The 15,440-nt window shown below is 35.9% G+C and overlaps 1 protein-coding gene and 2 pseudogenes across 1 annotated transcript; 1 reads left to right on the top strand and 2 right to left on the bottom strand.

Annotated features, from left to right (window-relative positions):
* Window positions 1-4,618: 4,618 nt before the first annotated feature.
* Window positions 4,619-5,532, bottom strand: LOC143606736 (demethylepipodophyllotoxin synthase pseudogene; annotated as a pseudogene).
* A 97-nt stretch (window positions 5,533-5,629) lies between these two features.
* LOC143606735 (strychnine-10-hydroxylase pseudogene) lies at window positions 5,630-6,556 on the bottom strand (annotated as a pseudogene).
* A 2,179-nt stretch (window positions 6,557-8,735) lies between these two features.
* LOC143606734 (uncharacterized) lies at window positions 8,736-10,994 on the top strand. Its single transcript, XM_077082406.1, has 3 exons — window positions 8,736-8,914; window positions 9,977-10,041; window positions 10,462-10,994. The coding sequence occupies exons 1-3, from the start codon at window positions 8,852-8,854 to the stop codon at window positions 10,814-10,816; spliced, it is 483 nt and encodes a 160-aa protein (XP_076938521.1). The 5' UTR covers window positions 8,736-8,851; the 3' UTR covers window positions 10,817-10,994.
* Window positions 10,995-15,440: the final 4,446 nt, after the last annotated feature.

Here is a 15,440-nt window from a genome sequence, read left to right as displayed (position 1 = left end):
ACCTAAACAAGCCCAAGCTTAAGGAAGCTCGATAAATGAGTCATAATCTGAGTTTCACTTGTCGAGCTCAAGCAGTTATGCGATCCTAAACGAGCCTATTATTTTTATAACATATATTACACAGTATATAAAACTATAATTGAAAATAATTACATATAAAAAAAATAAATCTTAATTAATAAATATTAAATGAGCCGAACCCCAACTTGAAAAAAAAACTCACGAGCTGAGCTCGAGCTTTAAAAATAGATACACGAACGAGTCGAGCTTGAACGCTTGTGCGAATTGGAACGGTGGAAGGCGGTGATCTGGTGAAGAGAGCGCTTGCGGCGATGATTCGGCCGTCTTCGCATCAACAGAGACGGAGAACCGCGTTTCGGCCTAGGCCGAGTCGGCTCTCTGTTATGTCGAAGGCGGAGGATAGTTAAAAGTTACAAAAACCGGACTGAATTAGACTGTTTAGGATATGTGTGTATGTTTGCAGCTTCAATTTTAAATTTTTTAATCTAATCATATATAACTTTAATAATTAATTAATTCGAGTTCAATTAAATTCAACATGTAGTTATAAGTTATACCATGAGGTTCATATCATCATTCGTTCTCTCCGTTCCGTTATGTCTTCAGTTTGTTCCGTTAATCTTAACGTTGTTAGTCGGTTGGGTCAGAACTACATCGTATGGTATGATTGGCATGATATTTTTTAGGTGGTTAGATTATATTTTTATTTTATTTTATTTATATTTATTATCGATATTTAATTTTGCAGGTATGTTAATGATGGAGTGGTAATAGAGATATTCGGTGTTTTATCTGATTCATGTTTGATTTATGTCCCCATCAATTAGTTTTGGTGATGACGGGAGACTAGACGTGTGGGTGCGTTCAATAGTTGGGTCGTTAACTGAACGGCATGATATTTTTTAGGTGGTTAAATACATGAAACTTTGTAATACTTAAAACAATAGGTTAACATGTTATTAACCTGCTTACTAAATGAATCATGCTAAACTCATGTTTAGGTTAACATGTTCAATGAAATGGGTTGAAACCAGCCTACTCAAAATTTAATTACTTTGTGTTTTGTTGGATGGTACAACCTTTGCTATGACACATTGACACCACTAATTACCGGCTTCAGAAGCTCTATGTTGACACCGTCATCACAACCACTACTTGTCGTTTGGTCAAGGCACCAATACCAACGCCGTCATGTGACGCCATCACCAGTTGCCAACTTCTCATCACTGCCAACTCCGCTACCACGCTCTTGAAGCCACGTGCATCCACCACCAATAGCCTTTCTAGAAGATATATAGCAGTCATGTTATGGTTAGTGACAGACGCGTAATTACGCCACACAAAAGCCACCTAGGCATAGAGGTGATCACACTCACTAACACTTCACCAAATAAAAAATATTTTATAATTATCCATCTCCTTTCACGTATGAAAACTCTCATACGGCTAAACTTTTTTTGACATTCACTTGAGGCGCAATGTCATTTTTGTTTTGAGACTGTTAGTGTGATGCCTATGTGACACACTATGCTTTCACGTCACGTAAACGTACGAACTTACACAATTTAACCAACGTATTATCAAAGGAATTCACTTGTTTTGCCATATAGAATCCATATTTTTGTTTCAGTTAACTAAATGAAACCAAATTTAAAATACTATAGTAGTGAATGTGTTTCGTATACTCATATTTAATAAATCTATCTTATAACTTTTTTTGGGGATATAATAACATAATATCTACCTTTAATGACGGACAGGGTTAACACTTGTTTACAAATACTTGTGACACCACACACCTTTTGTTATTTTAGGAAAAATGAGCAAAAAGTAACTATTTTATCATGCTTTTTTCTTGTATTATTTTAACGTGTGGCATAATTAATCATTTATAGATAAAGTTATCAAGCAAAATCAGAAATAACATAAACACTGTTAAATTTCAGGTCAAAAAAAAAAGTTGAATTGAATTTTCTATTTATTTTATTTTATTTTTTTGAACGACGAATTTCTTTTAATCTTTGTCATATGTGGGTCTTGAACCCAAGACCTCGTCTTTTAAACCCAAGAACCCCCACCCCCCATAGCGGACTGTGTTAGTAGTTTGAGAAACCCATGTTCTTGGTACGTGATGAGAGATTGGCAACCATGCAAGCATTTGTTGTAAAAGATAAAGCTTATGTAGGATTGGTCTACATCACTATTTTTCCACCAATAATGGATGTGGACACTTTGTAGATTAGATTTTGAAAGTAAAGGTGGTACAGGTTATAGGTACCCCCAAGCAACATTTTTATTTTCTTATAAAAAAAGTATTGTCATTATCATTAAAAAAAATCAAACAAAACTTACCTATAAAGAAAATACATATAAATCTATGGACATATTCGTCACAAGGCCAATTTAATAAATAACTATGATAATCTTATTATCTATATGGATACATCGCTTAAACTGCGTAACATGAATTAGAAAGAAAGTGAAGTAGACAGTTACGTAATAAGATTGGAATTATTATACAAGAACACGTCTTTTAATCTTAATATTAAAATCTACTAGTTTTGTTTCAATCATATACTTTGAATGAGATATTATGTTTTAAAGGAAATCAAGAATATTTATTTCTGATATTTATGAAGAAAAAATTATATAAAAATATTGTTGGTTTGAAAACTAGTGAGGGTTGAAATGTAATTAATGAATTTGCAATTGGACTTGATGACACAAGTGGGTCCAGTAAGGACAGCCCACATGATGGCAAGATTTTATTTTATATGCTCACGAACAATATGTCCGGTGGGCCCAGGTTCGATGGGCATGACTAGAGATGTTCAACGAAACCGGTTCCTAGAATTGAACAGGTGGATCCGAACCGGACCCGAACCGGTTCCTACCCGTTTTTTGTAGGAACCGGACCCTATCTGATTCAACCCGATGATCCGTGACCGGTTCTTGCATTTCTGAGTGGGGGCGGGTAGGAACCGGAACCGAACCGGAACCGGTTCTGGAACCGAACCATCCGGAACCGGTTCCTAACCGTTTTTTTGGCCGTTTTTTGACCGTTGGGGTCAAAAATAGCCGTTTTTTGACCGGTTACGGTACAGGAACCGGGTTAGGAACCGGTAAGAACCGGTTAGATAGGTTAGGGGTCCGAGGGTGGGAGAACCGGTTCGGTTCCCTAACCGGTTCGAGCCTGGAACCGGTTTAAAAGGGGGTTTTGAATATAGGAACCGGCTAGGAACCGGTTCCGGTTCCTAGTCCCAAACCGTTTTGAACATGCCTAGGCATGACTCATGAGCTGTACCCCATTCAAACTTTTGTGTTTTACAATCAAATGATCATATTTTGGTACATTTGTTTGCAACTTTTATTGTGAAATTGTTTTTTTATAGTTTAGACTTAAGAGAGTGAAATTGTTGAACAAGGTAACCTTGCCATTGAACACCTTGTCATTGCGATTAAGACACACTCTTCACAAGGTAGCGTAGATTATAGACAAAATCAATTTTCGTTTCATCTTACTCGGGCTCCAGTTTTTTCACATATATGATAAGTGACTTAATGTCAATAAAATTAACCATAATAAGGATTTTGATCTACCTTCAAACCTCTTCCTAAACAGCCACCACGAAGGAACAACTCACCAAAGTATGATCCACAAGTACAACCTCAATATCATTATCGGATATTGGACAAGACATATCTGGAAATTCATGCCACTAAAAGAAAGAGCAAATTTGGTTGGAACTCTACCATCGATTTCTCTCCAAATAAAAAAGTTTACCTTGGACGAGACCGATAGTTCCATTCAAAAGGGGTGGACGAAATACACGTCTTCCTTGAACTGCTCCAAATCTTGACGAACCTGTTTCACTTTAAACCCACCGGCCGTCCCATCCTTCCAACCCCACATACATGGCCGTCTCCAAGAGCACGATGGTTTTTGTAGGCCTTGCACGAGCTATAAAAATGGGCCTCAAAATATATTAAAGGAAGTTAAAAACTCATAATATATATAATATATTCAAATAAATTAAAAACTTATGGATCTTAAACCTCGATGGGCCTTGCACGATTGACTAGCTCGCACATGCTCTAAGCTGGCCCTGCCCACATATCTTCTTCATGAGACAAACACCGATAAGAGCCAAGAGGGAACATAGTGTACGTCCAAGTTAAAACCATATCAAGAATACGAAATATATCACACATGTAATGAATGCCAATAATAATATGTTTGTTTTGTTGATAAAACACATGTTTAACAACATATGTAGCTCTTAACGGGTAAACAAAGCTCACGAAGAAGAGATGTTAAGTTGTTAACCACATAGCTTAGTTGTTATGTATGGCAAAGAACATGTCTTAACACTCTAATACAAGTAGTCATAATATGTGGCTTCTTAAAACTTGAATGAGATTGTAGATTTTTGATAGACATAGAATTGAATCATCAAACTATATATGGGGAGAAGTGTCACCAACCATTATATATATATATATATATATATATATATATATGTATTAATTTTTCAAGGTATTTAAAATCAAAAGTTTCAAGATTTTAAATTTACTTGTCACAAGCCCCATGCATATAATTTGTTTAACTAGATGTTTACAACAGGAAACAAACATACAAATAACTTTAACACATGTAACAAAAAGCTTATAACTAATACAAATGCTCTAATAAAAGCTTATTATAACAAGACAAGAGTTGATGTGTTCACATTCTATATTATGGATGTGTGATGACTTTATTTCACAAGATGGATGGGAATGGGGTTTATATATATGATATAATTTGTGATATATGTATAAATTATGCACCCGTGTGATACATATCAGCGGATAAACGAGGAGCAAGAAAGACTTCTAATGGTGTTGCTTTGCTGCCAGTTTGTCCCAAGCTTTCAGTCATATCAATTGGTTCATTTGATGGTTTGTTTATCACAAACTGTTGAATCACAGTGGCTATTGCTAATGGTAAAGCTCGTAAGGCAAAGAAAATACCAGGGCACATTCTTCTGCCACTACCAAAGGGAAGCAGTTCAAAATGATTTCCTTTAAGATCAATATCCTTGTGACTTGTCAAAAATCTTTCCGGCTTAAATTCATCGGTATCTGCCCAAATTTTTGGATCACGATGGATTTTCCAGACATTTACCAACAAGCGTGTGCCTTTTGGGATATTGTACCCACTCACAACGCAATCCTCCATGGACTCATGAGGAATTAAGAGCGGTCCAGCTGGGTGTAAACGCGTTGTTTCTTTGACAATGGCATCAAGGTAAACAAGGTTCTTTAAGTCTGATTCTTCCACTAGTCTTTCTCTTCCAACATGTTCATCAATTTCATCCTGGACAGCTTTTAATGCGTTTGGGTTATTAAGTAGCAAAGATAAAGCCCATGTTAAAGTCACGGCTGTCGTATCCGAGCCTGCAACTATTATTCCCTGCACAATTGAAATGACCATTAATGTTGTTAGATGTACGTGACTATGAGCTACATGGCGTTAAGTCAAGCAAATGATAATATGGAAATTGAACAAGGTTAATTAAGGGTTTACTAGGCATGTGGCTTTGATAATTGTATCATGGTCATTTTCTTAGAAATCCTCTTCAGAGGCATCTTGAAGAACGGAAATCAACACATCCATGAAAACTTGATCGCCTTCTTGTTGTTGCCTAGAGCTGGACTCTTTCTCTCGTTTCCGCCTCTCTAACCATCCTTCAACGATGTTGTCAATTTCTTTACTTGTTATCTTCATCTCTTTCTCGTATCCTCCCAAGTCAAAGCCCTTGGTAAAGGGAAGGAAATCTGACACCACAAATGCACTTAACAACCCAAAGAATTTCCTTACCACATTTTGAAATCGAATTCCTTCTTTATCGTTGTGGTGGAACCTATGCCCGGAAACAATCCTGACTAGAAGGTTAATTACCAAGTTCCCAAACCATTGTTGCATATCCATCTTTACCATATCTGAACCTTCAATATCTTTGTTTGTACGCCACGTCTCATAGATATCCTTGGTGGATGCTCTAACTTCTGAAACTCGAACATGTCTAAACATCTCAACTCGTTTTTGAGAAAGAGTCTCAAGCATAACCATCTTGCGAACTTGTCGCCAGTAAGCTCCATATGAAGCAAAAGCGAACGGGGCATAGTTATAGGCCATGATCTCTACCGCCTTGGATTTGGGTCGACCTGCAAAGGCCTTGTCGTTTGTAGTGAGGCACTCTTTAGCTACCTCCCCACTACTCACAACCAAAGCTTGGTGAAAACCAAGCTTGATGTTAAAGATAGGGCCACATTTTTCTGCCATGTCACCTAAAACATGTTGAGGTAACCGAGGTCCACCTAGAAGATGTAGGTGTCCGATTATAGGCCATGCACCCTTAGCTTGAGGTGCCGCTCTATTCTTCGTTATGTTTGCCTTCTTTCCCCTCAAGATCTGGAACACGAACGCTATTACAAAAACAACAACAATGGATGTTATAGTTCTTGAAAGCGAGTGAACATATAACTCCATGCCTTTTGTATGCAAACCGAACTATGTATGGGATTACACAATTAATATCGGCCCTAAACCGGAGTATATATATAGCTAAGCACATAAGTGTATGAAAAGTAATATATCATTTCAATGGTCATCTAGATACAATCAAGTTCATATCTAATGTGGAAAATATCAAATAATACTTTTCAGCTATTAGTAACTAACGTATGCCATGATGCACTTGCCTAAAAATCAACGGATTTTGTGCATTGAATATAAAGACTTTTAATAGCTTCCATGTTTAGTTAAGGCCTTACGGGTAACGTGTAACGTGTAACGCGGGTACTTCCTATAGTAAATGACCGTTAAGTTTTCTGATAAGCCTATAAACGTGGCACTCAAGTTTAGCGATGCCTATTACATGCATACACAAGTTATATTTGTTCTTAATGGTTATAGTTATAACGAGTATAAAAGGTATTAACATATTATTCAGTTTTATTGTGTTATAACACGTCCTAACGAGTGATACTTGGGAGTATAAGTCGATACTGTGTTGATTATTATTTGTAATGGTTCATAAATTAACCAGACTCATTTGACCAACGTACCTTCATTGATGGACCGTGGACGATGGTTACTCATCAGTAGTGACTTTCACCGATAAACACACTCGGTGACACTCATTTTGTTTAATATTTCTAATAGTTAGATACCGGTCAACTTAATTCATATCTAATGTAAAAAATAATTAACAACTAATGTTTTTGAAAATTGCTCTTTCGTAATTATGAACTTGTAATATAATGTGTTACAATTATATAAAATCAACAAAGAAAACACAACTAACATATTTTTTCTATTATAACATCATGTCTCGAGTTTTTGAAACATAAGTGATGATATTTTTCATCGTAACAAGTAACAACCAATCACCTTGAAAGTATAAGATATTATTCATTTTTATGATATTATTGATATATGAAAATTCAACTATTAGATAAGGGTCTCAACTTAATTCATATCTAATGTCTAAAAGACCAAATGGTTTGCTTTCATAGTTTCATATTTCCTGGAAACGTGACAAGACTTTTTGATTCTTTGAAAAAAAGCAAATGTAAATTTAATAAACTAAAACACTTAAGTTTAGAAGAGAATATATGTGATTGTGCCCGACAAGAGGGGACACTCCTTTAAGTTTCACACAAACGTGTTTTCTCGTTGCACACCCAGACATAAGAATATCAACTGGTCGTAAAGAGAACCTCTCTTTAAGCGGCAATGTCAGAAAGTGCACATCGGCATCCTTTTTTGTAGAAAAACCGCCACCTTTTTAGTAGAAAAACTGCTCGTTTGAGAACATCTCTAACAAATTATGTATGTATTTAAAACTAGGTAACTCCTTGCAATGAACCACATGTTCGCCAAACGAATTCAAACAAAACCCTGTGACAAGTTGGGCAAGGATCATTAGCCCAAAGCTGACATATGTTGGCATAATCCTTCAATGGAAATGGTCGTCACGAACGCCTGAGCTCGAGGATCCCTAAGATATGCAAACACCGCTTTTTGGCAATGAGATAAAACAACTTCACTCTTAAACTCTTGACGATTCGACTAAATATGACACCCGTCAAAGCATGTTGGGCTTTAGGAGTGGTGTCCTTATTAGAGAACTGCTAAATTCGAAATCAGAATGCGACATACGTAAACGTTCCATTGCACGCTCATAATCAGAGTCAGACCCATTAATACCACAACCCCGATGAATGTAATCCTGCCCCCCCCCCCCCCCAAAAAAAATAAAAAAAAATAAACGTACAGACTAATACTCGTATAACTTATGATATAAAACATATTCATAATGACTTATAGTCTATTGTTAATATCCATACAATACAACCATAAGTCAACGCTAATTCACCATTACAATCAATTTAACAAAAACACTAAATCATAAACATAATTAATTATAGACTAAAATATCCAAAACAAAATTACACTCCACCCCCAAAGATTAAACTTATCAAAAAAAAATAAGAAATAAATAAAATAAATAAATCATAGACTAAAATATCCAAAACAAAATTACACTCCACCCCCAAAGATTAAACTTATCAAAAACCCACCCTTATATTATACCCAATTTTACAAAACCCACCACCACAAAACCCTAAATCACTCTTTACACCAAACAAACAAAACCCTAGCCTCCCAAACGAATCAACCCAATTCACACTCTATATTATCCTCACAACCTCTTCAAACCACTTATTCTTTCAATTTAGCCAACTTGGTGTGTAAAATTTAGCGTTTTTGCAGATAAAAATGGCTGCTTTTGCTGAAACCCTAACGGCTGCTCAGATTTCACTTGCTAGTGTCGTCATGATGGTATCAATTGCTTAAATCTTTAATTTTTTGTTTCATTTTTGTGGGGTTTGTGAGAATTTTGTGTTTAATTGAGTTTTAATTAAGTGGTTATTGTTGATGTGAAATTTGGGGGGTTTTGGTTCTAGGGTTTAATATGTGAATCTATTTGTGTTTTTGTTTTATAATTGTTGCTAGTGCTTTGATTACTGTTTAATTTCTTTTTAGATAGTTATATATCATATTTTTGTGACTGTATGCAGTTATGCACACCAAGTGTTTGATTATTTGTTTCAAGTTCATATTATGTTTGTCTTTATGAAGTTAGGTTTTGCTTTTATCAATTTGCTGATGTGTTTGTTTGAAAGATGATCTTTATGTTACTGTGTTAAGGCCTGCGACTCGGTGTCCGTGAGACGCCAGGTTGGTGTTTGTGACGGCTGAAAGCAGCCCGTTGCGGGTGCTTTAACGTGTGGTAACGGGACATGAAAGGTGTACTTAGCTCTCTGTTGGAAATAAGCTGTTATTTTTGTGAAACATTAGTAAAACAACGGTTTTTAAGAATGAATTGTTTTGGATAAAGTGTAATAAGTGTGATACTTTATGAACCATTTTTTTTAAACTAATCGATGTTATCATGAAAACTCTAAAAAACTCAAAAAATCATAAAAGTTTCATGCATTATCACAATATTGAAGGTTTATATACAGTGTAAAGTCAAGTATAATGGTTAGAGTCGGTAAAAAAGTAGTTTTACGCTTTCAAGATTTATAGCGTTTTCAAGATTTAGGCTTTATAAGTCCGGTTTGAAGCAAATGTTTAATCTTGTATCTCACATCTCAAGTCTTCATGAAGGTTGACTTTTCTCTTCCTTCAATAGTGACTATTAGTGTCTTTTTTATATCGATTTAAACTCAGCAAGCTTGTGTGAAATGTTCTCCTATCTTGGAATTATATGGCTTTGTTTTCTACGATAGTTTCATGGTTTTTGCTTGATAGTTTTGATCCTTATTGTGTCAAAGATTTCTCTTTTGTTCGACTGCATATTTTATTTATTTATTTTACTAACAATCGGTGAGTTTGCAGTTGCAGGCAGGATTTCTGCTTCAGTATGCCCACACTTTGCAACACTTGATTGCAAATGATCAACAGTAATGCTTGATTTCAGACGGTTTTTGTTAGGGTTGTGCACGAAACTGAAATAACCGAACCATAACCAGAACAACCAACGTAACCAAACTGAAATAACCGCCTGTTCGGTTTTTTGCTTTCTAAAAAACCGATTTTTTGGTTTGGTTTTGCTATCAAAATAAAAAAAAACAATTTTGAAGTAATTTATTAGAAAATAAAAAATGGTGTACCCAAAAAATTTAGTCCCGAATTCATCATTTCGGCCCCAACTTTTCAAACACAAATGAAAAAACCGAAATCGAACTGAACCCATATCGGAAACCGAAACCATAAATTTTCAAACTAAACGGTTCAAAACTGGCCAATGCACACTTTTTGTTGTTCATGGGACAGTTTGAAGCACAAAACTTGATATGTACATATATATTTCAATTTTGCAGGCTTCTAGTTTCCCTGTTTTACAAGAAAGCCACAATCGAACCCGAACCCAAAGACGGAAGTGACACAGAGGATGATGACGAGGACGACAACGAGGCAGGGGAGCCAGAGGATGATGCTGGGGATGAAGATTTCTCGGGTGACGAAAAGGAAGAAGAAGACGACGATGATGAGGGAGATGCTAAGGACCCCGAGGCAAATGGGAATCAAGGTAGTGATGATGAAGAGGATGACGATGATGAAGACGACGAGGATGAGGATGACGACGACGATGATGATGGTGGCGAGGATGAAGAAGAGGTGGAAGACGAAGATGATGACGAGGATGAAGAACCACCGGCTAAGAAGAGAAAATGAAGATAATTTGTTAAATGGGAATATGTTTTTAATGTTCATGTGATGTTTATGTAGTAGGGAAGGTTTAACGATTAACAATTTTAGTTTTGTTCTGTGTCGTGTCGATTGTAGGATGTTAGACAAGTAAACCCTTTGTGGTAATGGTTATCGTGTTTTTATTAAATTCGGTCTTGTAGTTGTTTATCGTGTTTATGTGTTTGTCGCTTGGTTATAAAATTTATGCCAGGTTCTGGTTGGGTCACATAATAATATTTTTGTGAAGATGAAGATTCTAAGGATCAATAATTTACAATGTTTTAAAAAGCGGTATTTTACTTGTACCGGATTGAGAAATGATACAACCGGTTGAACTGGATTATATCGGGAGGTTCAATCGGTTGAATATTTATCTTATAATTTCCTATAAATACAACTTCAACTCTAAAAATAACCCAAAATTAAATGATTTCATAACAAAAATAATCCAAAGGTTAATCTATATTAAAAAAATAATACAAAAGCACTTAATTTTAAAAAAAAAAATGTCCTAAAGTTTACACGTTTGAATGTTAATTGTTGAGTTAAAAGTAATTTTGGAAAAGATGGGCCACAAATATTAAAAAATTCTCGTACTTAAAACCAGTTTGCTGGTAAAAACTGGTATTGTATAAAAAAACCGTCGGTACGATGTTCTAGCAAACCGGCTCAAAATACCGGGCTCAAAATACCGGCCTGCTGTGCCAAATCCGGTTTAACTGATTCAACCGGCCAGTTAGAACCGGTTTTTAAAACACTGATAATTTCTCCTTTGCAATACATTTCTATATTCTATAAAATTGAAAAACTAAATTTTAATCAATCAAGCTGAAAATTAAAAAAGTTTCATCCAAATAATTAACTAACTTTCAATAAGTCAACCCTAAACTATCTTTTTTTGGAATGATGTTAGTTTCGCTAAAAGGTCCTCGTAGAGAAGCTCCCGTATCAACCACTCCTTATCTAAGTTTGGATCCTGCTATAGTGTTCTCCCCACTAAGTGGCATACACTTGTGAGAATTGAACCTGCGACCTTCGCAGGATGACATATTTTATGGAAAAACCCCTAATCACCCGAGCAAACTCGTGAAGGCATCCCTAATCCATATATACAATTAAGTTTCAAACATTATCTACAAAGTAATCAATCTAAAAATTGAACTGAAATAAATCTAGATTCAACCAAGGCAATATTGAATATTGGGCCTAAAATTTGGAGCTCAAAACTGTTGTATTTTTCTTGATGGGCTTGTGCCGCCACTGCTTAGAATCTTAGACCACATATGTGCTTGTTATTTTATCTATGATTCAAAATCGTATATATTTCTCTTATTGTTCTAGCTAAGGCGCGGGACAGCTTTTGAGGAACAGGTGAGCTGAACCTATATAAATTTCTTTTTAGTGTTACATATTTATATATTTTGGCATTGTATCCGTAGAAATTTTGGCAATTGAACCCTAGAAAACCCAAACATAGGTGTTAGATAATCGGTCGTCCCTCCATCTAAATGCTTCAAACCCGTAGAAAAATATTCCTGGTTACGTCATTGTTCTAGCTTAGAATTGGTTTTATGAGCCTAGGGATTGTTGTATAACAAATAACTTAAATTTGAGCCAATTCTAACACTATCTATTTATTTAATCTATGTCTATCGTGTTATTATAGACTCTCTTAACTTGTAGATAATGTATTTAGACATGACAAAATAAAATGTAACACAAATTATAGTAAGATACCTTTTATTTGTGTATTTTTACAAACAGAAGTACAAACAATTACCATATTTATTGATAACTGATAAGTTTGTATATACATATATACGACAACAATAATTCAATCGGGGATCCAACATTTTCTCTCGTAACTTTATATGCAATTGTCACTCTTGTACCGTCTCCAGTCCCACACTGCCCTGTTGGGTCAAGAATTTGACCCAAATGAGGAGATTTAATCGAAAACGAAGAATATGGAAGATTGGAATCTTCTCAACTTCCTCAGAAACTGCTAAGTGTTGAATCTGAGCACACCTTGGAACTCCGAGTAAGCTTTTACTTAGCCGAGTACGAGATTTTGCCTTCCAGGCAAGGTTTACTTCAAATAGTCTTCTTAAGTGGATATCCGAGCAAGGTATGCTTTTTGGTGACTTCCCGAGTAAGGATCACTGATTTGGCATCTCCGAGCAAGGTTCACTTTGTCAAGCAGGGTTGTTCTTCAAGATCAAGTATTTTACTCTTCCGAGTAAGGTTTGGTCAACCAAGTCCATGAAGCCAAGTGATTGGAAGACCGGGCAAGGTATTCTTTAATAAATATGGTCCGAGTATACTTGATGAGTTAAGAGAATATTTCTAAGTTATATCGAGTAAGGTTCAGCTCAAGCAAGGTACAGTGATTCCCGAGTACGCTTTGCTAATAAGTTGTTCAATGACAAAGAGCCGAACAGGACCATAGAAGAACAGAGTTGCTCGTAAGGAGTTATCGGGCAAAGTCTGATAAATTCAAGAAGACTGAAGTCTACTCGGTGAATATTTTACTTGATAAAATATTCTTTAGGTAAAGTCTACCCGGAAACTGATTCTCGAGTACACTTCTATGTTTACCAAGTCTGAAGGAAGGCCGAGTACACTGCGTACTCGGAGACTGAAGATTAATGAAAAGCCTACCCGGAAGACTTGTTTTACACTTAGTTTTATTTTTGAATATGTAATTTGAATATGTATTATCGGATAGGGTTTCTAGAAGGAATGACAGCTGTCTTAGGTTGGCAGGCATATAAATAGAATATTTAGGGCACGCCGCCAGACACAGACAGAGAGACAGACAGAAAAACGAAAAAAAAATGCACAACTGACGGCTGTCTTAGGATTCCTAGAAAACCCTAAATCGATTATCCTTTTGTATGGTTAACATTATATAAATGGAAATCTTTTGAGTGAATCCTGTGTGTGCCTTCTGTCCCTGAATATTCATTGCAAACGTATGTTTGTTATTGATTCCGCCTTTAACAAACGGTCATCTTTCTAAATATAGTAACCCGTCATTAACTCTCTTGTCAACACGATTAATTTGTGTGCGAGTTATGACATGATTGATTAAGATCCGAGCCGAATCGAACATAATTAAGTGGGACCAGACAAGTGGTATCAGAGCCGATTACTGCTATTTATAGAAAGAGTGTTGCTGATTGAAGATTTGAAGAAGAATGACGTAAGCAGACCACTGTTCGATTGATTTGTGACGTCAGCAGCTCTGTTTTTCATTTTTCTTCCAGATCTACAATCTACCGGTGTTTTCTCTTCCTTATTTCAGTTAAAGTTTAAATCTTTATATCTAAATCTTGTTCTAATCACATCAGACACATCAGATCTGAGCATTCTGTTTTCATATCTGGTTATTTTGAAATTTTTATCAAAGAAACTGATTTTTGACTTCTCAAAATGTCTGGATATGAAGAACAAGAGGTGTCTACTAACAAGATACCTAGGTTGTATGGACAGGAAAACTTTATCAAATGGAATGTACTCTTTGAAGCAGCCGTATGCTACAATGACAGTGACATGTGGAACTCCATCAAGAATGGTCCACAAACTACTGTTGAAGAAGGTGCAAATGCTACTGCAACTGCTGCTGTAAGAGGAAAAATGAGGAAGATGGATGACAAAGGCTTAGCTATGATTAAGCTAGGTTTGTCTTGGGAGATTCTGACCAAGGTGGCTCATCACACAACAGCCAAACAAATATATGATGCCATCCTTGAAATGTATGAAGGGAATACTGAACTGAAGAATATAAAGAAGCAAAGATTGAAGCAACAGTTGGAAAGGTTCAAGTATAGAGATGGACAAAGGTTGAAATCAATACTAGAACGATTTCTAAGTATTGTGAATGAGTTGAGAACAACTGATTATGTAATGACTGACTTTGATTTGAATATAAAGTTGCTCAACTCAATGCCAAAAGAATGGTATACTGCTTGCAAATTCATCCTTCAAAAGCAGAATTTCAATGAATTGAAATTGGATGATGTGGTATGTTTTCTTCAAGCTGCTGAACTTGAAATGATTGAAAATGAAATGATCAAGGAAGATAGACCAAGCTTCAATATTTCAAATGCATTAATTGCACCTATGGGAAACCTGTCAACAAAGAACCAACAACAAATTCCCATCAAAGAAGAACCTGCTGAACATAATGTTGTGACTCCAAAGTCTTTCACTGGGGGTAGTACAAGTACTCAAGGAAATCAGCAGAGGTTCAATGTGCAACTAATTGATGATTCTGACTCTGCCTCTATGTCCAGTGGAAATGTTACTAACCCTGTAACAGGACATGTTCAAAACAATGAAACACAAGCATTGCTGTCTATGTTCACTGAGTCTTATAATGCATTTGTTGCAAAGAACATGATTCACACAAGTGTGGTTCAAGACGATTTATAACAAATTGATGCAGATGACTTAGAAGACATGGATTTGAAATGGCAAGCTGCCATGTTGGGTTTGAGAAGTAGAAGGCTGTATAACAGAACTGGTAGAACACTGGTTTCTGGTCCTAATGACAGGATTGGTTTTGACAAGTCAAAAGCAATATGCTACAATTGTCAGCAACCTG

This window comes from Bidens hawaiensis, unplaced genomic scaffold (genome assembly GCF_021521415.1).
Source record: "Bidens hawaiensis isolate Kalapana, Puna unplaced genomic scaffold, B.hawaiensis_p1.1 tig00076916_1, whole genome shotgun sequence".
In the NCBI taxonomy this organism is placed as follows: Eukaryota; Viridiplantae; Streptophyta; class Magnoliopsida; order Asterales; family Asteraceae; genus Bidens; species Bidens hawaiensis.
The sequence above is the reverse complement of the archived record's forward strand: the minus strand, read 5'-3'. Positions and strand labels throughout refer to the sequence as shown.

Bases quoted from the DNA above. Each gene is read 5' to 3' on its own strand.
- LOC143606734 (XM_077082406.1), top strand. From the start codon at position 8,852: ATGGCTGCTTTTGCTGAAACCCTAACGGCTGCTCAGATTTCACTTGCT. The intron at 8,915-9,976 runs GTATCAATTGCT...GTGAGTTTGCAG, and splicing joins TTGCTAGTGTCGTCATGATG to TTGCAGGCAGGATTTCTGCT. The intron at 10,042-10,461 runs GTAATGCTTGAT...TCAATTTTGCAG, and splicing joins TTGATTGCAAATGATCAACA to GCTTCTAGTTTCCCTGTTTT.